This window comes from Salvelinus fontinalis, chromosome 14 (genome assembly GCF_029448725.1).
Source record: "Salvelinus fontinalis isolate EN_2023a chromosome 14, ASM2944872v1, whole genome shotgun sequence".
Taxonomy (NCBI): domain Eukaryota; kingdom Metazoa; phylum Chordata; class Actinopteri; order Salmoniformes; family Salmonidae; genus Salvelinus; species Salvelinus fontinalis.
Genome location: NC_074678.1, coordinates 26568440 through 26590184, shown reverse-complemented (window position 1 = coordinate 26590184; position 21745 = coordinate 26568440). Strand labels below are relative to the sequence as shown.

Below are 21745 nucleotides of genomic sequence, written 5' to 3'. Positions count from 1 at the left end.
CTGTAGAGATAATGTTCTCTTCATCACCTGATAGGAAATTAGGATTTAAGTGAAAGATGTGTTGCTCTTTTTCCTGGTTGTTTATTATGGGATAAATGGGATTTTTACTATGCCTTAAAACATGCAATATGCATACGGCCCCTTTTCCATTTTAACAGTCCTCGATGAATATTTATGAACATTATTCTAGATACAGGTCTGTCTGCTCCTCCACTGTAGCAATTCTTCACAATTGTGCGTTTGTGTTTCATTCTATGATCCATTGTTTTATTGATATGATCACGACATGAAAGTGTTTCGATTTGTGCAAGGAATCAAATGTTGTTGTAGCTTACAGGCATGTCTAGCATGGCCACTAGGGTATCCATCACTTCCCCCCTCTGCCATTGTAACATCCACCAACAAAAATGTCCTTTAAAGTTAAATGTCACATGAAATGAGAATCTATATATGAGTTCTATCTGAGATTTTGTTGTTTTGTGACTTGTGCATCTTGTCACCCTGCTGGTCATTTGTCTCCCCAAGGTGGCCGTGACATTTGCTTTGGGGTCAGAAGTTCAACAGGAGACCACAAATGACTTCAGCCAAATTGGTAAACCTTTCCTAATGGGCACCGTTGCACTGGGTAAGAACGAACATACACTACCCTATTTGTGAGTTCCTCCTGCTCCACCTCCATCACATAGAACAAAAACACACAGTGAGGGAGAACAGAACACAGATGTCTGTCCCCTCTTAGACATTTGAAGAATGTCAAGAAGAGAGAAATGTTGCTTTATGTTGCCATAGGTGTGTGGAGAAGGGCTGGAGGTTGGAGAGGCTACCGTGCAGTGGTAATTGTGAGGAGAGTTGTATGTTTCCTGAACAGTTATTGGAGGTGCTTGGATAACCCTGACTGTCGTTCTGACAGTGGATGTGTGAGCAGATGGAGCGAGTGGAAATCACACTCTTCTTTCTCGCCCGCCTTCACCCTCTCTATTTCTCCCCCTCTCTCTCTCTCTCTCTCTCTCTCTCTCTCTCTCTCTCTCTCTCTCTCTCTCTCTCTCTCTCTCTCTCTCTCTCTCTCTCTCTCTCTCTCCCTCTCATTTATCTCTTCGTCTCGCCCCCCTCTCTCTCTCTCTCTCTCTCTCTCTCTCTCTCTCTCTCTCTCTCTCTCTCTCTCTTTCTCTCTCTCTCTCTCATTTGTCTCTTTGTCTTGCCCCCCCCCTCTCTCTCGCTCTCTCACATCTCTTCGTCTCATCCCCCTCTGTCTCTCCATCTCTCTCTTTATCATTTGTCTCTTCGTCCCCCCCCTCTCTCTCTCATTTGTCTCTGTCTCGCCCTCTCTCTCTCTCACTCTCTCTCACTCTCTGGTCGCTTCGTCTCGTCCCCCTCTCTCTCCCTCTCTCTCATTTGTCTCTGCGTCTCGCCCCCCCCTCTGTCTCTCTCTTTCGTCTCTTCGACTCGTCCCCCTCTCTCTCTCTCACTCTCTCATTTGTCTCTTCGTCTCACCCCCCCTCTCTCTCATTTGTCTCTTCATCTCGCCTCCCCTCTCTCTCTCTCTCTCTCTCTCTCTCATTTGTCTCTTCCTCTCCCCCTCTCTCTCTCTTTCTCTCTCTCTCTCACATCTCTTTGTCTCATCACCCCGCTCTCTCTCTCTCCATCTCTCTCTCTATCATTTGTTTCTTCGTCTCCCCCTCTCTCTCGCTCGCTCTCTTTCTCTCGTGTTTTTGTCTCGTCCCCCTCTCTCTCCATCTCTCTCTCTATCATTTGTCTCTTCCTCTCCCCTCCTATCAATTCAATTCTCTCTCTCTCTCTCTATCTCTTTCTCTCGTGTCTTTGTCTCGTCCCCCTCTCTCTCTCTCTCTCCATCTCTCTCTCTATCATTTGTCTCTTCATCTCCCCCTCTCTCTCTCTCTCTCTCTCGCTCGTCTCTTTGTCTCGTCCCCTCTCTCTCTCTCTCTCTCTCCATCTCTTTCTCTACCATTTGTCTCTTCGTCTCCCCCTCTCTCTCTCGCTCTCTCTCATCTCTTTGTCTCATCCCCCTCTCTCTCTCTCGCTCAGTCTCTCTCTATCTCTCTCTCATTTGTCTCTTCGACCCGTCCCCCTCTCTCTCTCTCTCTCTCGCGCTCTCGTTTGTCTCTGTCTCGCCCCCTCTCTCTCTCACTCTCTCTCTCATTTGTCTCTTCGTCTCGCCCCCCCTCTCTCTCATTTGTCCTCTTTCTCTCTTTATCTCTCTCTCTCTCTCTCTCTTGCGTCTCTTTGTCTCATCACCCCTCTCTCTCTCTCTCTCCATCTCTCTCTCTATCATTTGTCTCTATGTCTCCCCTCTCTCTCTCGCTCTCCCGTCTCTTTATCTCGTCCCCCTCTCTCTCTCCATCTCTCTATCATTTGTCTCTTCGTCTCTCCTCTCTCTCTCTCTCTCTCTCGTCTCTTTGTCTCGTCCCCCTCTGTCTCTCTCTCTCTCTGTCTCTCTTTTGTCTCATCCCCCTCTGTCTCTCTCTCTCTGTCTCTCTCTATCTCTCTCTCGTCTCTCCCTCTCTTTCTCATTTGTCTCTTCGTCTCGCCCTCTCTCTCTCTCTCTCTCTCTCTCCCTCTCGTCTCTTTGTCTCCCCCTCGCTCTCTCTCCAATCCGGTTAATTGGTTAGTACATTGAGAGCAGCGAGGTCCTGGTGGCTGCAAGCCCTGAGCCGCCTGGGACTGGTGTCTAAAGAGCAAACAAGCCCTGGGAGTTGGAGTGGAGGGAGTCTCATTTACAGCCCGCTCTCCTCTCTGCAGCCCTCCTCTGACACCTTCCTCAGCAAAGCTGTTAGCTTACCGCTGCTTTGTCAGTGTCCCAGAAGCCTTTGTTGAGTGTCTGCGCTCCTAATGGGCTGTTGCTTTTAAAGAGTCAGAGGGCAGCAGCCTTTTGCTTACAGTGAGCGTAGAGTACTGCTACTCACAGCTACTCACAGCTACTCACAGCTACTCACAGCTACATCCACAGACCTGTCTATGTGTTGACTGGGTTTGATGTGATGCTGTTCAAGCAAGCGGGACAGAGAACACAGTACATACACAGTAAAGATATTAATGGTATACTATACAATATTTATGTGTTTATTGATAGAACAAAAGCTGTGTAGTGTTGTGTTGTGTGGATAGTTGTGTTGTGTGGATAGTTCTATATTTCTATGATAGCGGAGGTTGAGCGGTCCCCATAGGGTTCTGGTGCTTTGTTTATTTGTCTAAAACTAATGATAAGCCCGAGGGGAAAACAGTGCAAATTACAGGCCTCTTACCTTTCTCATTCTGCCATCTGCTGCAATATAGGGCTTTAATCCCCTGCCTCTATTTCATATTTTCATAGTTTTGTACTTTGTAAAGTGAAAACAGACCCAAGTCTACTGTGCCAGCACAATTCAAATTCTAAACAGTATAACTGTGACAAGCGGTTACACTGTTGCTTACTGTAGTATGAGTGGATTATCAGAAATGGTCTAATTTTAAATCAAATGTGTTCAAAGGAAGTATGGTGTCGCTTACTGTCATTTGATATCTTTGCAGGAGGTATTGTCAACGTGATGCCTCTCCTGTTCTCAGAAATATCTCACAACAAGACACAGGTATTATGGATTTGCATTATTTTATTGTGTTTGCACACACATTTGATTCACAGTACTTTCTAGGTGAAATTCTACCTGACATAACTCTAGAGAGTTTAAACATTGAGATAATTGTGCCTATCAGCATAAACTGCACACCAGTGGTGCAGCCATCCACCATTAGAACAGGGACCAGGATGCCACTGCTATGTAGAGCTGAAATGGCCCTCCTCCATTGAGCTCATTGTGTTGTGATAGGGAGCCAGCAGTCTCCATTAGAGCGGTTTCCCCCTGCACAGCATGTAGCCCAGCACAGAGACCCACAGGATAATAGCTTCTATACAAGGGGTCCTGTCACACACATTTCCTAGGTAGCAAAGGTCTGGATAGATATTGTCATTTTTCGGCGTAGTAACAAACCCCCACCTCGCGACCCATGCAACCCCAAACTGTTCAAACTTTTCTCACCCCTCTTGATGGCAGAGAGAAAAATTAGCAGGTTTAAAGCTTATTTCCTGCAATTCTCCACACTTTACATCCGGATCTGGCCCGTTGTCTGCCTATTGATAATGGCTGTTCTGTACCATCCTCTTATAGTGGAGCAGACAGCACTCCATCCACACTTAGAGCAATTTAGTTGATTGCATTGACTGTCATGTGCTGTTGATGTTGACTGGCTCTTTCAATAATCTCTATATGTAGATCATGTGGTTCAGAAGAGTCATACTGGGAGGACTAGCCACATGCACCGTTCTGAATATATTATGGTAAGTGTTTTTCCCCACACTGTCTATGGCTGCGTTGACACAGGTAGCCCAATACTGATCTGTTGCCCAATTATTGTCAGAAGTGCTGATCTGACCAATTAGTGAGAAAAAGAAAGATCAGAATTGGGCTGCCTGTGTAAACTCAGCCTAATAGCTTGATCAGTATTCTGGTCAATTACCTCCAATACAGGTGTGTATGAGGCACATGGTCCTACACATTCACAGTGCCAATGTAGGACAATGTATTCAGGTAGATGATCACATATACTGTACCTAATGTCTTTGGTTGCCAAGGTGATGTGTAGACTCTCACAACATGTGAGTTGTCCCAGGAAGTGGTTGTGGTGCTGTGTAAATTGTACAGGCCTAGTACCAGCCCCCCTCTGTCCCTGCTGGGTTGATGTCTGCTCTCCATGACAGATGGTACTAGTACAACCCAGTGAGTCCCAATATGATATGCTCCAGTAAGACTGGCACCACCTCCGACCACAGAGAGGCCCAGTAAAATGAGTCAGTCTCCTGTTTTTTCCACAATGTAAATGTCTGCAGCAGCAACATTGGAATAGACAAAGCGGGAAGGAGTGGGGCTTCAGACGGGCACTGGAGTGTTGTTTTCTTTGATGTCTCTCTCACTAAAATACTGCCAAAGTTTTTCAAAAGGGCCTCCGTTGCATCTAATCATGTGTAAAGAACCTATTGAGTTTGCAATCAGTGCTTTGTTACTCGAGAGAGAGTGAAAGCAATTATGCTGAAGCAGATGAAATGAAAGGAGATCCAGGAGATAAACTCCCATCAGCCACTGGAGTTTGAGCTGGGCTGCTGATTCGCCAGCAGTAGACTTTTCCCTCTTAACCCGTCGTTTATTATCCTCCATCCCACCACATTTAACATTCAACAACCATACTAGATTTTCTGACATCTTAGTATAGATGTAAAAAAATATTCCGATATACAGAGCAGAGGGAAAGAGAAGAATAGAGACAGAAAGGATAGACAACATAACAAGAGTGGCAGACAAACCTTTTAGTAAAATTGAAGGTACTTGCTATGTTCTAATAACTATTATTAGGAAAACTTATTGTATTGCCAATTATTCATTACACAACACAGTAATTGTATTTTGTATATTTTATAGTACACAGAAAAAGGTGGTTGATTACATTGGGTATGCTAATGAACCAAGTATTTTGTGCTGTCCCTCATTTTGTTTTATGCCTGCACAGGCTATATATTTAACTTTGTATATTACTGTTTGGTTCAGCAATCTTATGCTCGGCATCTAGTAGTTCTTGCCTACGCAGAACTTTATTTGATTTGCTACATTTGTTCCATCCGTATTTGTTTATTTGGTACTGGTGATGACCGTTTTATTTAACTGCGCTATGCTTGGCCCATTCATTCTCCGGAGGCGTCAGTCTCGCGCGGCACTCTTAGCAATCATTTTAGCACAGTTGCCACTGTGAAGTTTATCTCTCCTGTCGGCACCCATCACTTCTTTCAACACGGTAACATATTCTCTGTCTGCTTCATTTGCATCCTGCAAATTGGCTGCATCTGGTCTTTTGATGACAAAGAGAAGTTAATCAGAATAGCTCGAGCCACTCTCCTTGCATCTCCTCCTCCTCCACACAACAACACCACCAACAACATCACCACCAACAACACCACCACCAGCAACAACACCACCAGCAACAACACCAACACAAACAACAACACCACCAGCAACAACACCACCAGCAACAACACCAACACAAACAACAACACCACCAACAACAACAACATCACCACCAACAACAACATCCCAACCAACACAAACAACATCACCAACAACATCACCAACACCACCACCACCAACAACAACAACACCACCAACAACAACAACATCACCACCAACACAAACAACATCACCAACAACATCAACAACACCACCACCAACAACAACAACATCACCACCAACAACAACATCACCACCACCAACAACAACATCACCACCAACACAAACAACACCAACAACAACATCACCAACATCACCAACAACAACAACATCACCACCAACACAAACAACACCACCAACACAAACAACATCACCACCAACAACAACATCACCACCAACACAAACAACATCACCAACAACAACAACATCACCAACAACACCACCACCAACAACAACACCACCAACAATACTACCAACACCAACAACAACAATACCACCACCAACAACAACATCACCGACACCAACATCACCAACAACACCAACAACATCACCAACAACACCACCAACAACATGACCACCAACAACACCACCACCAGCAACAACATCTCCAACAACACCACCAGCAACAACATCAACACAAACAACAACACCACCAGCAACAACACCACCAGCAACAACAACAACACCACCAACAACAACAACATCACCACCAACAACAACAACATCCCCACCAACACAAACAACATCACCAACAACAACAACATCACCAACAACAACAACATCACCACCAACAACAACATCACCACCAACACAAACAACATCACCAACAACAACAACATCACCACCAACAACAACATCACCACCAACACAAACAACATCACCAACACAAACAACATCACCAACAACAACAACATCACCAACAACACCACCACCAACAACAACACCACCAACAATACTACCAACACCAACAACAACAATACCACCACCAACAACAACATCACCAACACCAACAACATCACCAACAACAACACACCTCATCAGCGCCAATAGGATGCATAATATTGATCTCAAACTGTACAGATCCACTAGTCACTCATTATGTGGAGGGAAAGTGTCTTTCCAATCTGTGACTGGTATTGGGATCATGTGTCATATGGCAGAACTATCTTTAAAGACCACTTCCACAGAGACTCACATAGAATTGAATGACCTGTAGTTTGAGACAAATGTCCTGATGTTCTGTTCGGTAATGCATCAATAAGTGGTTAATGTTTTTGAGTTGGACTGCACACACACACACACACACACACACACACACACACACACACACACACACACACACACACACACACACACACACACACACACACACACACACACACACACACACACACACACACACACACACACACACACACACACACACACACACACACACACACACACACACATACTTCCTTAAATGTATTGTAGTTCATCCAAGCTGGAGTTAACGTTATTTGCAGCTTTTTCATTCAACTCCTTCCTGGAAGCTCTTGGCCTAACTTGACATCTTGGTGAGCAATTTCCTCACCACCCATTTGTCAGACCATCATTTTGATGTATAATTATCACCCTGAACATAATTCTATAGTGCAGCCTATTCGGAGCAAGAGAACAGTGGAATAAAATAGAAATGGTCTTATGTTGGGCTTGCTCAAGCATAGTCACAACAAATTAACAGATAAATCTCCACAGCCCTGCTCCTGGAGTGCAGAAATCAACAGTTGGAGGTCTTGTCCATTCCTTTCTTTGTATACCCTGTGATCTGCCTCTTGTGTCCAACCAATGATTATTAAGCATATTTCAGTTTCTGTTTTTCATTTCAGTTCCTCCAAATGTCAGTAACACTTTTTCCCTGCTTTGAGAGAAGACCCATTGTTTTTGTTTATATCTCAGCAATGTTCCTTTTTCATGTCCACGGTTAGCAATAGGAAACTGTCCTCTACTTGTCTAATCTGTTTTTATTAAATATGCATGATTTGGGGTTAATAAAATAAAAAATGAGACTAGGCTGAGTTGTTTGTGTCACCAGTGGTTAATTTGTGTGGGGTTTTGGCAGAGGAGGGCTGTGGCATGAGTCTGTTGACACTTTCCCAGCTGTTGTAGCCGGGCCCGGGATATGCCATGCCATCCAGGCTGCAGGCCCTGTGTTGTGTTGGTTGTTTATTAATGTCATCGCCCTGCCCTCTATGTCTGTCTGCAGTGGGAACCCATGCTCATGGCTTCCCAACACAGGCCAAGCTACCACAGCCTGGGCCCTCTGCCAACCCTGTCTCTACACTGTGATGTGTTCCTCACAGCCACTGCTGCCTCAGACCCTGTCCTGTCCCTGCCCACTGTCACTGTCTACTTACTGCACTTACAGCATGGGGGAAACATCAGCTACATTGCCACCTCTTTCCTGTCCACCACTTCCCATGAGTCAGCTCTGTAATGCATCTACTTTGTGAGTTTCGTTATCTATTTTAGATACTTCATCCTACTATCCAAGCCCCATTAGTTCATATCTAACTGGGAAAATAGCAAAGTGAATTAGCCATGAGGAAAGCTGGTGAATTTGATGGTAATAGAGCAATTTGTTTTGAAGGGAATGTTCAGCTGCACCACAGCAATCAACTGTTTTAATTGCCATGGATTTAAACTTAGCACTAAGGCTCCAGACAGTTTATGTAATATCAATCTTCTTTACCAATCTGTACCTTCCAGCTTACCCATCTTTGATTTACCTAGACCAATGAGCAATAAGACCTGTGCCTTGAGCCACCTTGTAGAATGCACTTTCTTCGCCTAGCATTCGGCTCCTTTGTCATCTCATAGGCAACAAAAAACTATTTCAAACAAATGATGCGGCTTATGCTCCCTGGTTTTGATTAAGTTTGCTTAAAGGTCCAATGCAGCCATTCTTTTCTCAATATGAAATCACATTCTGAGTAACAATTAAGTACCTTACTATGATTGTTTTCAATTAAAACGGTAAAAAATAAACAAAAGTATCTACTTAGAAAATAGCAATGTTTCAAGCAACAATTTTGCTTGGACTGTCTGGGAGTGGTCTGAGTTATTGGCAGAGAAGAACTCTCTTTCTTATTTGTCTGATGTCGCGCCACCACAACAGCCTGAAATTTCAGGTGGTCTTTTCAAACAGCTAAAAGGTCATTATCATATTTTTCACAATTTCACAGTATTATTCCAACCTCATTGTGTGGAAAATATATAATATATATAAATATATATAAATCACATTTTTGACTACACTGGGCCTTTAAGGTAGACGGTGTCCTACAGTACGTGGCGAATAATTGAGTCATCAGCGTGCCAGCCGCAGTGTGAGCCGACGCCGGTGGCACTTCATTAATGAACACAGAGGCAAGTGTGGACTAATCATTGATCAACGGGAGAACGCCTACTGCGAAGACTGCCACTGATGAGCTATTGCAGTCCACTCGCGTGATTTGAAATGTGACCCCCCCTTTGTCACCTAGAGTACATCTAGAGAGCACGGCTCCAACAGTCAAGCAGTGAACCTCTGATAAACAGTCCCTAAGCCATCAAAGAACCACCCATTTCCATTAAACATGTCTATAAATCTGGGTATGTTTGAGAAGTGACACACTGATAGATGTAAGAGGGCATTTCACAATGTACCACTACAAGGCCCTCCACAGTTAAAGGGCCCATTAGGAGGCAGGACTGGAGTCATTAGAATGAATTGGACTTGTAATCATTTCTGACCATGGAAAGGTTATCACTGCGATATTTCCCCTCACATTTTAGATAGCATTGATCTGCAGGTCTTGTCAGGGAGCTCGGCTGACACAGGGTTTAAAGACTCAAACATTTATGGGAGAGCCGGGACGAAAGTAACACGGGGCGAAAGTAACGCCCATTTTCTCAGATAAGACAGAAGCTAGAATGACGTAGTGAAGTCAGCATGTTCCTAATGAGGAGGACGAGCTCCCTGCAAAAAACATCCCAGTCCGACCATGTTTCACCAAGTTATCAACTAAAGGTAGTTTTAAGTGATGTAAGTTATAATAATAAAACTGACCCGGAAGTGTTTTTCAGTTGTAGAGTTGTGTTTAGTTGTTTACGGTTCCAAACATACGGTATGTCATTTTCTGAACCCATCTAGTGACTAAATGACAGCACAGGTTTCAAGTATCATGCTAGCTAGCCTTGGGTGTCAGCCTGGGAGAAGTTAAGAGACGGGTAGGACGATGACCTGGATGAACTGAAAAATAAATAAATAATATTTCACGCACAGGCCATTGTCTCCTCTAGTTCATATTGCTTTTATAATGTTAGCAGAATATCAACAGTGACTGAATGTTTGAAAATGATGTATAACATCATTAGAATTATGCCTTAAAACTGCAATATGTCATTTTTGGGGTGACCCAACCAAATTCACATAGAAGTCTCTGTTATAGATCTATCATCCTCATTAAATGCAAGTCTAAGAAGTGGTAGATCTTAGACTAACTTTTGTTTTTGCGTCTTTTACTTACGGTTTTGTACACCATTTTCAAACACCTGAAAATACAATATTTTTGGTTATTGAAAACATATCTCGCAGCAGTTTAGATAGTACAATGATTCTCTGAACTAAACATTGCTTGTTTTGAAATTAGGCTAACTATTCAAAATTTTGTGATTTCTGCGTATTGCACCTTTAATCAATTGACTTGATGGATCAGATTCTCACATAATAATTTATTGACAGATTAGTGGTTAAAAATGTTTATCTTTATGATTCTGGGGGTTAATTGCCTTGTGTCAAGCCAAGGAAATGTGATACGCCTGATGAGTTTGCCATTTGTGAGGAGAAGAAAAACGTTTATTCTATCAATGCATGAGGAGTGCGCATGAGAAGGACAGCTGGAGCGCATCTGATTGGTAAGGCTAAGCATGAATAGTCACTGAAAAACATATCCTATTTGTTTCTCACAATTTTCAATAACTATTCATCCTTAGCCCTACAAAGGGGGTAGGGGGGGTTCTGTGGTAAGCTGAGCTGTCAAAAACCCTGTTGTTGTTGCACTTTTTTCTATTTAGTGGCGAAAGTTATTTCATTTGCCCTCACTGACATTGAATTCAGTGACATTTTTGAATTTATTTTCAGTAATGATGGCAACTGCAATCTCCATCCGATTCCAACTTTAGTGACATTGTTTCTGCCACACATAATTTTCAGAGAGTTCCTCCCCAAAATCTGGGAATATACTTCTGTGTGACTGTATTGATTCCTGTGCTGATCCCTTCCTTGAAACCTCCTCACTCACCCATAGTTCAATAAACGTGTTGGGATTATGGCTCCACAAAAGCATGTTGGCCTATCCAACAGATAGTCAACAGGGCTTGATTTTCCCTCAATTTGGACTGAAAATGCTACAACATTTATCACTGATGGCGAGAGGGGGGGGACTAGAGAGAGAGCGGTAGACCCTGTTTGGTGGTCTATTCTATCACAGCTAGGCTGCAGAATGAATGACACAAGGCATTGACCTGTTACTATCTCAAATTTCTAGGTAAAATCTAGATCTGTAGCTAGATAATCTTCTGTGCCGAAAATGGCCTCCGTACCACACAGGTAATACAGTATATGGTCAATTTATCTAGAGAAATGTAGTTATCTTTGATTTGTTCACCATGTCAGTAGACTGACAGGCTTGCGCCGCCTGGGTTGAAGTCTACTGAAGGGTGAAATATGTCTTTAGAACAAAATAGAATGCATGATGACACAGACACATGCACACATGTTGGAGGAATTCAATTAAAGCACATAGATTGAAGTAGTGAAACTTCCTTAACCACATGAAAAGCGAACATGTACCCATCAAATGTAACTACTGTACACAGTATACTTGTCAGCTGCTACATACAGTATATGCCTTTGTTGAGGCGTATCATACCTACTGTATATCCATAGTGTCTAACCAGTTGAGAAAAGGAGAAAGCTTGTGACAGATGGCTGACTCTGAATCTAGTAGTTTTGTCAGATATTCTGTCCAAGACAGTATACAGCGGAGACACACACTCAAGGTATGGATTCTGTGTTTGTAGGAAATGTGAATTACCTGTTCAGTTGCTTCTTGTCACTAGATCCAATGTTCTGTGTAGTCAGTGGCAGACTGTACATGATTCTGTTAAACAGTGAGACAAGCAAACAAGCAATGCATCCCCAGTCTTTAGACAACAGGGTTGTCATGGTGCTGTGTCGGTGCAAGGATATAGAATTACATGATACAGTGCATTCAGAAAGTATTCAGACTCCTTCCCTTTTTCACATGTTGTTATATTACAGCCTTATTCTAAAATTGATTAAATACATTTTTCCCCTCATCAATCTACAGAAAATACCCCATAATGACAAAGCGAAAACAGTTTTTTTATATTTTTGCAAATATATTATAAATAAAAAACAGATACCTTATTTACATAAGTATAAAGACCCTTTGCTATTAGACTCGAAATTGAGCTCAGGTGCATCCTGTTTCCATTGATCAAAGAGCTTGAGAGGATCTGCAGAAAAGAATGGGAGAAACTCCCCAGATACAGGTGTGCCAAGCTTATAGCGCCATACCCAAGAAGACTCAAGGTTGTAATCGCTGCCAAAGGTGCTTCAACATAGTACTGAGTAAAGGGTCTGAATACTTATGTAAATGTCATATTTCCGTTTTAAATTTTTTATATATTTGCAAAAAAATCTTTTAAAAAAACTGTTTTTGCTTTGTCATTATGGGGTATTTTGTGTAGATTGGTGAGGGGAAATAATATCATCAATTTTAGAATAAGGCTGTAACGTATCGAAATGTTGAAAAAGTCGAGGTGTCTGAATACTTTCCAAATGCACTGTATATGTTTTATATTAGAATTCTTTCAATATGTCTCTGGTGTAAGGACCATTTATATGTAATAGAAAGCAATTTGGCTTTGTCTTCTATTTCCTGTGTTACATATTGTCGACTCGTTTGTTTTCATTTGAGGACAGAAATAATACTGTATGTTGAGATGTCACACAGTACACTTGTCAACCAACATGAAAGAGACGGAAAATACACAATTAATACTCTCTCAATGTCTGTCTCTCTATATCTATATTACTCTCATTATTTTATTATCTCCTCCTCTTTCTCTCTCTCTCTCTCTCTATCAGGTGCTGGGCTGTTTTGGAGATCGTCCCCCAGATGTCAGTTCAGAGGGTTATGGAGGAAGGTGTGGTGAACACTACCAGTGGTGTCGTCTCTGAGTCCTCTCCAACAGCCTACACCATGGTCTACTCTAACATCTCCCTGGAGGAGTGCGTACAGTACTCTATTTCATACACTCTTTTCTGCAGATTCTCTCACAGACCCAATAACTTCAAAGAGTTACAGTTCATATAAGGAAATCAGTCAATTGTAATAAATTAATTAGGTGCATCGATAAAATGCAATTGTGTTTGTTGTCCGTAGCTTATGCCTGCCCATACCATAACCGCACCTCCACCATGGGGCACTCTGTTCACAACGTTTACCTCAGCAAACCGCTCGCCCACACGACGCATTACACGCCATCTGCTTTGTACAGTTGAAAGCGGGATTCAACACACTTCTCCAGCATGCCAGTGGCCATCAAAGTTGAGCATTTGCCCACTGAAGTAGTGAGGATGACGAGCACGCAAATGAGCTTCACTGACACGTTTCTGACAGTTTGTGCAGAAATTCCAGATGTGGAGGTCCTGGGCTGACATGGTTACATGTGGTCTGCGGTTGTGAGGCCGGCTGGACCTACCAGATTCTGAAAAACGACATTATAGGCGGCTTATGGTAGATAAATTAGCATTAAATTATCTGGCAACAGCTCTGGTGGAGATTCCTGCAGTCAACATGCCAATTGCATGCTCCCTCAAAACTTGACACCTCTGTGGCATTGTGTTGTGTGACATAACTGCACATTTTAGAGTGGCCTTTTATTGTCAACCAGCACAAGGTGCACCTGTGTAATGATCATGCTGTTTAATCAGCTTCTTGATATGCGGATGGATTATCTTGGCAAAGGAGAAATACTCAATAACAGGGATTTAAACACATTTGTGCACAACATTTAAGCTTTTGTGCATATGGAACATTTCTGGGAACTTTTATTTCAGCTCATGAAACATGGGACCAACACTTTACATGTTGCTTTATATTTTTGTTCAGAATATAATAGTGTGTCCCTGTGTGGTGTAGTGTATAGTACCACTTACCAGCCTCTCTAAGGAAAGTTGGTTAAATACAAATAGCAGCATCTGTTTCACCGTTCACACACTACTTTATTACATTCTCTAACGTGCTATTAGAGCCTTTTACGAGCATCCCTTTGCTTCTTTCACTATAAAAAGATTGTCAATGGTTCTTGATTTCTGAAATATTATGAAATTACGAAACAATTCTTCCAAGTGTATTACTTTTATTTTATTTTGAAGGGAACACTTCTAGGGTACACAGTAGATTTTTGTAGATAGAAGGAGCTCTTTGGTAAAAGGGTTAAATTGGTCATCAAAAGGAAAGGAGGACCAAGACACCCTTCATATAATTAAAATGCCTTTATTTGTATGGGCATGTTCAATGGAACAACGATTTTAAAACTCTGTATTTCAGATGAAGGCCATGCTGCCAAATTGAGTTTTAAAATCTTTGTTCCATTGAAATTGCAATACAAAATAAATGCATTTTAATTGTATGAAAAGTGCCTTGGTCTTCCTTGCTCTTTATATCCTTTTTTTAATTTGAATTTGATTTCCTTGGAAACTGTGATGTTAGTTTAATACTGCATAGTCTTGGTGCATTTTCTCCCCTGGTAACTTGTGTGGCCAGGCCTGGGTTTGTGGCAGTTTGCACCAAGACATGAATTAGGCAATGAAAACAAGTTAAGCAGAAAGAGAGTGTACACAGAATGTTTTTGTTTCTGTATTCTTCCTCTCTTCATGGTTGAAGGCATAAGATGTGATGTGCCCAGTCGACTTCTTCTAGTTCCTCAGGCTCGATGATTCAGCCAGCTCTCTGACACTCAAGCCATTTTACAATCCATACAGGGTTGTATGTATTTATATTCTTAAGTCCTGCTTTCATCTATATATGAGAGCATGTGGGCAGATGGCTGGATGTATTATATATCAGGCAAGATTAAGATTAATTATTCAGTGTTGTTTGTGTAAGGTTGGGGAATAGCAGACCCCTGGGGTTGGTTGGAGACCAAGTGTCAGGGTTTGCCTCAGAGGTATAAGATAATGAGGAAATGTATTCCCCTCCAGTCCTGCTTCATTTCCACTGACTGTCAATGCTCTGGTGGAAAGTCCCCAACAACATTACATTCAAAGTAGTGGAATTCTCACAACCAATCCACACACCAATGCTGTAACATGCAAGCAGCTTGTACTTACTTAAAACTAGCAGTCAATTGGTAAAGAGAAGGGATTTACATGTATAGAGCACTGCTTGTCTGGTAAAGTTAATGTAAAGCAAAGTGGCTCAAGAGTATTGTTTGAAGTCATGATATCGCTACTGTCTATTTAAGCATAGGTCATGCATAGGTCAAAGACAGGGCCACTTATACGTAAACACTCACAAACATGTCAATAGTATAAAATCAGTTGTATCAATTCAGTTGTAAAGGGGGGTTTTAACAGGAATCCCACCTGTATGGTATTCTGCCATTTGGATCATGTTGACTTGCAAAACTGTTATTTTCAATATAATAACTTGACATTTATTTAATTTATTTCTCACTCAAATGTATTGTTCATCAGTCATCCATTTGAAAAGTTTTGTTTGTAATTTTGCTCAAAATGGCTCTGAATGCTATTGACAGGTGTCTTATGCTCTGTAGCATGTTGGTATTGGTGCTTACAGAGAGCAACAGTGCCCCCTAAAGGCCAGTGTCTGCCAATCACTGTAATAAGGATCAGCTATTCTTCCACCATGCAAACAGTCTGCTAGCACATGGAGAACACGCAATAAAACAACTGGAATCATAACTGTCTATATTTACCAAGCAGATGCACTTTTCCCTGTGTGTATGTGTGGAGGTAGCGGTGATCCAAATGTTGTTTTGATTGTCCTTGACATCTCAGTGGCAATATTAAAGATCCAGCTGTTTGTTACAAATCAACAGCATGTCATATGGTGTGTATCGGTGTTTATGAGTGGCTTTAAAGCATAAGTACAGTAGTAGTTAAATCCAGGCCTGTTTGTTGTATTGTGTGTTTTTCCCTGACAGCTTGGACAGTGTTTTGACGAAATTTCAACCCTTAGCCCTAAATCTGCCATCCCTCTCTGCTACCATGTCTCCAACACCCCCTACCCTTAGCCTCACATCCTGCCTCTAGGAGGGTAATGAAGAGAAAGGCTTCCCTGATGGGGAGAGAATGTTTAGCAGGATTTACTTACCTTTGCAGAGGGATTTGAAAGGATTACATCCCCACATCTTCACCCAAATTGTTTTTCTACTTCAAGGTCATGGAGTGATTGTTGTACTCAGCTCCTGAAGTGCAGAACTGCAGTAGCTCATGAGGCTGGGACTCGGCAGACAGACATGGCTTTATGATAGCGTAGGCAGAACTAAATATCCACTGTTGTTGACATACCCAGCCTGCTTATTAAGGCCCAAACACTGATTGTTTCTGTCAGCAGAAGTGCGCCCCCATTTGGTTTTGCTTATTCCACAGAAAATTTGACAAAGACTTGGGGGACAAAACCACGAGGGTATCTGGGCTCGATTGAAAATGTGGGCCATCCAATTTCTTAGCAAAGCTGTGGAACGATTTGAAAATTGGAGGTCAGACACGGAACGTTTCACACAATCCGGGGCGAGAGAGACAGCGGCTCCAGAGGCGTCCTGAGAAAGAAATAATTAAAGCCGGAGAAATTCATTTGCACCGGAGTCACAGGAAGTCATGGAGGATGTCATCATATCCTAAGTACACTATATATACAAAAGTATGTGGACACCCCTTCAAATTAGTGGATTATGCTATTTCAGTCACACCCATTGCTGACAGGTATAAAATCGAGCACACAGTCATGCAATCTCCATAGACAAATATTGACCGTAGAATGGCCTTACTGAAGAGCTCAGTGACTTTCAACATGGCACCTTCACAGGATGCCACCTTTCCAACAAGTCAGTTCATCAAATTTCTGCCCTGCTTGAGCTTCCCCTGTCAACTCTAAGTGCTGTTATTGTGAAGTGGAAACGTCTAGGAGCAACAAGAGCTCAGCCGCGAAGTCGTAGGCCCACAAGCTCTCGCGTAAACATTTTCTGTCCTCGGTTGCAACCTCAGCACAAGAACTGTTCGTCTGGAGCGTCATGAAATGGGTTTTTCCATAGTTCCAATGAAGGGTAATCTTAGCGCTACAGCGTCCAATGACATTCTAGACTATTCTGTGCTTCCAACTTTGTGGCAACAGTTTGAGGAATGCCGTTTCCTGTTTCAGCATGACAATGCCCACATGCACAAAGCGAGGTCCATATAGAAAGGGTTTGTCGAGATCGGTGTGGAAGAACTTGACTGGCATGCACAGAGCCCTGACCTCAACCCCATCAAAAACATTTGGGATGAATTGGAACGCTGACTGCAATTCAGGCCTAATAGCCCAACATCAGTGCCCTACCTCACTAATGCTCTTGTGGCTGAATGGAAGCAAGCCTCTGCCACAATGTTCCAACATCTAGTGGAAAGCCTTCCCAGAAGAGTGGAGGCTGTTATAGCAGGAAAGGGGGGACCAACTCCATATTAATGCCCATGATTTTGAAATGAGCTGTGCGACGAGCAGGTGTCCACATACTATTGGTCATGTAGTGTATTACCTGTCTCGCTCACAAGAGCCCTAGTTAAATGTTTTAAGCATCTCACTGAGAGAAACTTAGAATTTTCTCTTCAATTTAATCTAAAAGAGACACATACTTTAGCTGACACGGCTAATAAATGGGTGGAGGGATTGTGTGTGTGACTAAGACCTATTCAGTAGAAATGTACAGTCCTCAACAATTGACAGTGGCCATACAGCACTCCTTACCTTTGACATAGCTTCTAAGAAAAATGGACTACAATTACAATAAAAGCACAGTAATTCATAGTTTTACCACATATTGTATTGAATTTGTTATATTTAGACCAATGTTTCTAGTTTCTTCTCAACATAATCTCCCCAATGATTTAAATAGCCTGCAACCTACTGTTAGAAATATTTTGTGCGTACTGTAACTGCTCCAAATAAAGATACATCCCTGAGAATATGGCCTTCTGGCTACCAAGAAAATCTCTTTGCATTTCAAAGACACAAAGCGGATAGCCAGAGGCAAAGACTTTATGAAACTTAACATGTGAAAAAGTGAATGGAGAATCACCCCACACAATCGCTATGGGCAGCTTGACACTTCCTGTGTGCAAAACTGCAAGTGAGATGTTGTACCTACTACTCCATCACAGGAGACACATTAGCCTGATTCAACTGATGTTGAATTATAGTGAAAATCCAGCCTGCTAGAAGCGAGTCCTTAGAAGCCATACAAAGCCTAATGATGTTGGAGCTCCCATGTATTACCTTAATACATGTAGCCCACCCTGAAGTATCTGTTTTAGTTTGTAACTAATTGAAATCCACAGAAATCACCAAAGCAATAGACAAAAGTATATCTAGGACAACCTTCAGATGAGCTTTTGATCTATTTCATCAGCCGATTCATTAGACAGACGGATGCTTTGTGCCCATTTCTCCCAAAGGTGAACCACTAATCAGTAGCTCTGCCACTGCAACTGTCTGGCAGTTTGTTTCAAGGGATGCAGATGTGTGCAGCCAACTGTAAAGAGGAATCAGCCTCCTCATCCTGGGAGCGCAATTATGTGGGGACAATGCACAAAATAATTGTTTGCAGAGGAAAAGGGAGTAGAGCAGCACTGGTTACTGCTGTTTTACACCACACTCTTCAATGCCTTATTCTCCTGTGCAAGCAATATGAAGGCTGTAACACGTCAACACCAATGCCATTCTTTCCTGCAATTATATTTATTTGGGATTTTTAAGAGTTCTATTTCATAGCACAGCTGTCGATACACATAAGGAAACATAGGGATTAGTGCTCAACTGAAACCAATGACAAGTGTCTGGAAACTTTTTGACTGATCATTTGAGTGGAGATATTATTCATGACAAATCTCAATTCTGTTTTTTCTTCTTACAGGTCAGAGAAAGCAGGAGAGATTGCAACAATCCCACTGACAAAGGTAGGAGAGTTTACTCCTGTCAGAGTTACTCAATATTCCCTGTTATTTAGAGACTGAATGTAAGGTCATGGACTGACATACTCAGCCTGTTATACATCATTATATGGTCTCCATAGAGGCACATTTTAAAGACTATAGTCTCTATCACATGTTTCTGGTCAAAACTAGTTCACTAAAACTGGTCATTGGTTGGATATTAATAAAGATAACTGCCAAAATAAAGGAAACACCAACATAAAGTGTCTTAATAGGGCCACCACGAACCAGAACATCTTCAATGCACATTGGTATAAGTGTCTGGAACTGGGGAGATGCGATACCATTCTTCCACGAGAAATTCCATAATTTGGTGTTTTGTTGAGGTGGTGGAAAATGCTGTCTCAGGCGCCGCTCCAGAATCTCCCATCAGTGTTCAATTGGGTTGACATCTGGTGACTGAGACGGCCATGGCATATGGTTTACATCGTTTTCATGCTCATCAAACCATTCTCATGCCCTGTGGATGGAGGCATTGACATCCTATGGGGGCATAGCCATGGTAGCCAAAATAATGGGCTGCCCAGAATTTGTATAGATATACCCTAAGCATGAAGCAATGTTTTAATTGCTTAATTATCTAAGGAACCACAACTGTGTGGAAGCACCTGCTTTCAATATAATTTGTATCCCTCAAGTGTGTCAATTATTTTGGCAGTTACTTTATGTACAGTTGTTAAGGTACTGTATGTGAATAGTTTGAAGTGGACCACCCTCTTGTTGTTTTTTTATGGGTGCCATTACCTCAAAGCAAAGAAAATAAATATTTTTCATAGCACCTCAGGTAGCCACTAAGTTTTACTCCAAAATACATCATTATCGATAATAAGGATACTCCGGTGTTATAAATGTGCCAAATCACATTGTAAACAGTGTGGGGGGTAAAGAAGTTGAATTAAAGGTATAATCATCAATCTCTTTAGGGGTCTATAGAAAGTGAATAAGAAAAGTATAATTATGACAAGAGGCAAGCAAAGCAGACCACTCAGCCAGACTCCTGCATTTATCCCCCTTACACTTGGTGTCTTGACAACAAACAAAAACACCTTTCCTCCGGTTTTGTACTTTGAAGAAATGCAATATGTTTGTTTGAAATGTACTGTAGACGACGAGCAGAAGAAACTGTAGTAAACTGTTAATACATGTGTGGTACTATAAGAACACCAATGGCTTGGTGGTGTTTCTCTCACAAACATGTATCAGTGTGCAAATAGAATGTCAACCAAGCAAAATGGCTTTTTGTAGAAATACACAATAGTATTGTAGCACCAATTGTAATATTTAAATGGCTTTATAGTTGTAATATCACAGTGCACCTGCAACATTCCAAGGGCAATATATTGTTAAAAGGGGGGAGATGGGGTGGGGAAGAGAAACAGAATGCTTGTCTAGTAACGCTTGGAATGAGAGGAGTGCACAGATAGCATGGTAGTCTTCCACAGAGAACACATACACATGAGAGAGAGGTGTTTTCTGTGGCAGTTCAAGCAGAAAAAACATGTATTTTTCTGTGTCATCCCAGTGGCCTGTTTTCTAAACATCATCACAGAGGGAGAAGAGATGTGAATCACACATGAATAATGTATGCATCTTTCCAAATATTGTCAAGTACACTAGAACCCTTTAATTTGCTTGAGCTTTAAGCTCTACTGTAATTTCCCTTTCCCCACTCTCCTATACAGCCAGTGAAAAGACCTATGGGATGTACCTGTATTTCCTATAGGACCTATGGGATGTACCTATATTTCCTATAGGACCTATGGGATGTACCTGTATTTCCTATAGGACCTATGGGATGTACCTGTATTTCCTATAGGACCTATGGTCTCTAGCATGTATTCCCTATAGGCCTTATGGGATGTACCTGTATTTCCTATAGGACCTATGGGATGTACCTATATTTCCTATAGGACCTATGGGATGTACCTGTATTTCCTATAGGACCTATGGGATGTACCTGTATTTCCTATAGCACCTATGGGATGTACCTGTATTTCCTATAGGACCTATGGGATGTAGAAATTATATCATTTATTCAGCTTGTGGCTCAGGAGATATGAGTAGTAAAGCCAGTGACTTTGACTTTGAAGGTTACTATTGAAAAGCTTACATTGCGCATGCAAACATGCCATGATCAATTGTCTCTGTGTGTCATTTAGTGCTTTGTGATAATATGAAACGTAAACCCATCATCCACATTATTATCTCTCCGCGTCTGCAAACAACAACAACACCAGAAGGAAAGTCAGAGAGACAGCTTGTCTCCCAGATCTGGGCTTTGGGATAAAGAATGAATTATTCATCATCGTTTTTTTCTGTCGCATAATACTTAACATTCCTTTCCTGTCTGTTGAGAGAAACTTCCCTGTGCATG

The 21745-nt window shown here is 41.9% G+C and overlaps 1 protein-coding gene across 3 annotated transcripts in view; it reads left to right on the top strand.

Moving 5' to 3' along the window:
• The window catches only part of si:ch211-51h4.2 (uncharacterized), a 108559-nt gene that overhangs the window by 72080 nt on the left and 14734 nt on the right, over positions 1 to 21745 (top strand). For all 3 annotated transcript variants that reach the window (XM_055861120.1, XM_055861121.1, XM_055861119.1), the window contains 5 exons: positions 526 to 625; positions 3526 to 3584; positions 4266 to 4330; positions 13243 to 13386; positions 19293 to 19335. In XM_055861120.1, the coding sequence (XP_055717095.1) occupies positions 526 to 625; positions 3526 to 3584; positions 4266 to 4330; positions 13243 to 13386; positions 19293 to 19335 (411 nt within the window). The remainder of the gene's footprint in view (positions 1 to 525; positions 626 to 3525; positions 3585 to 4265; positions 4331 to 13242; positions 13387 to 19292; positions 19336 to 21745) is intronic.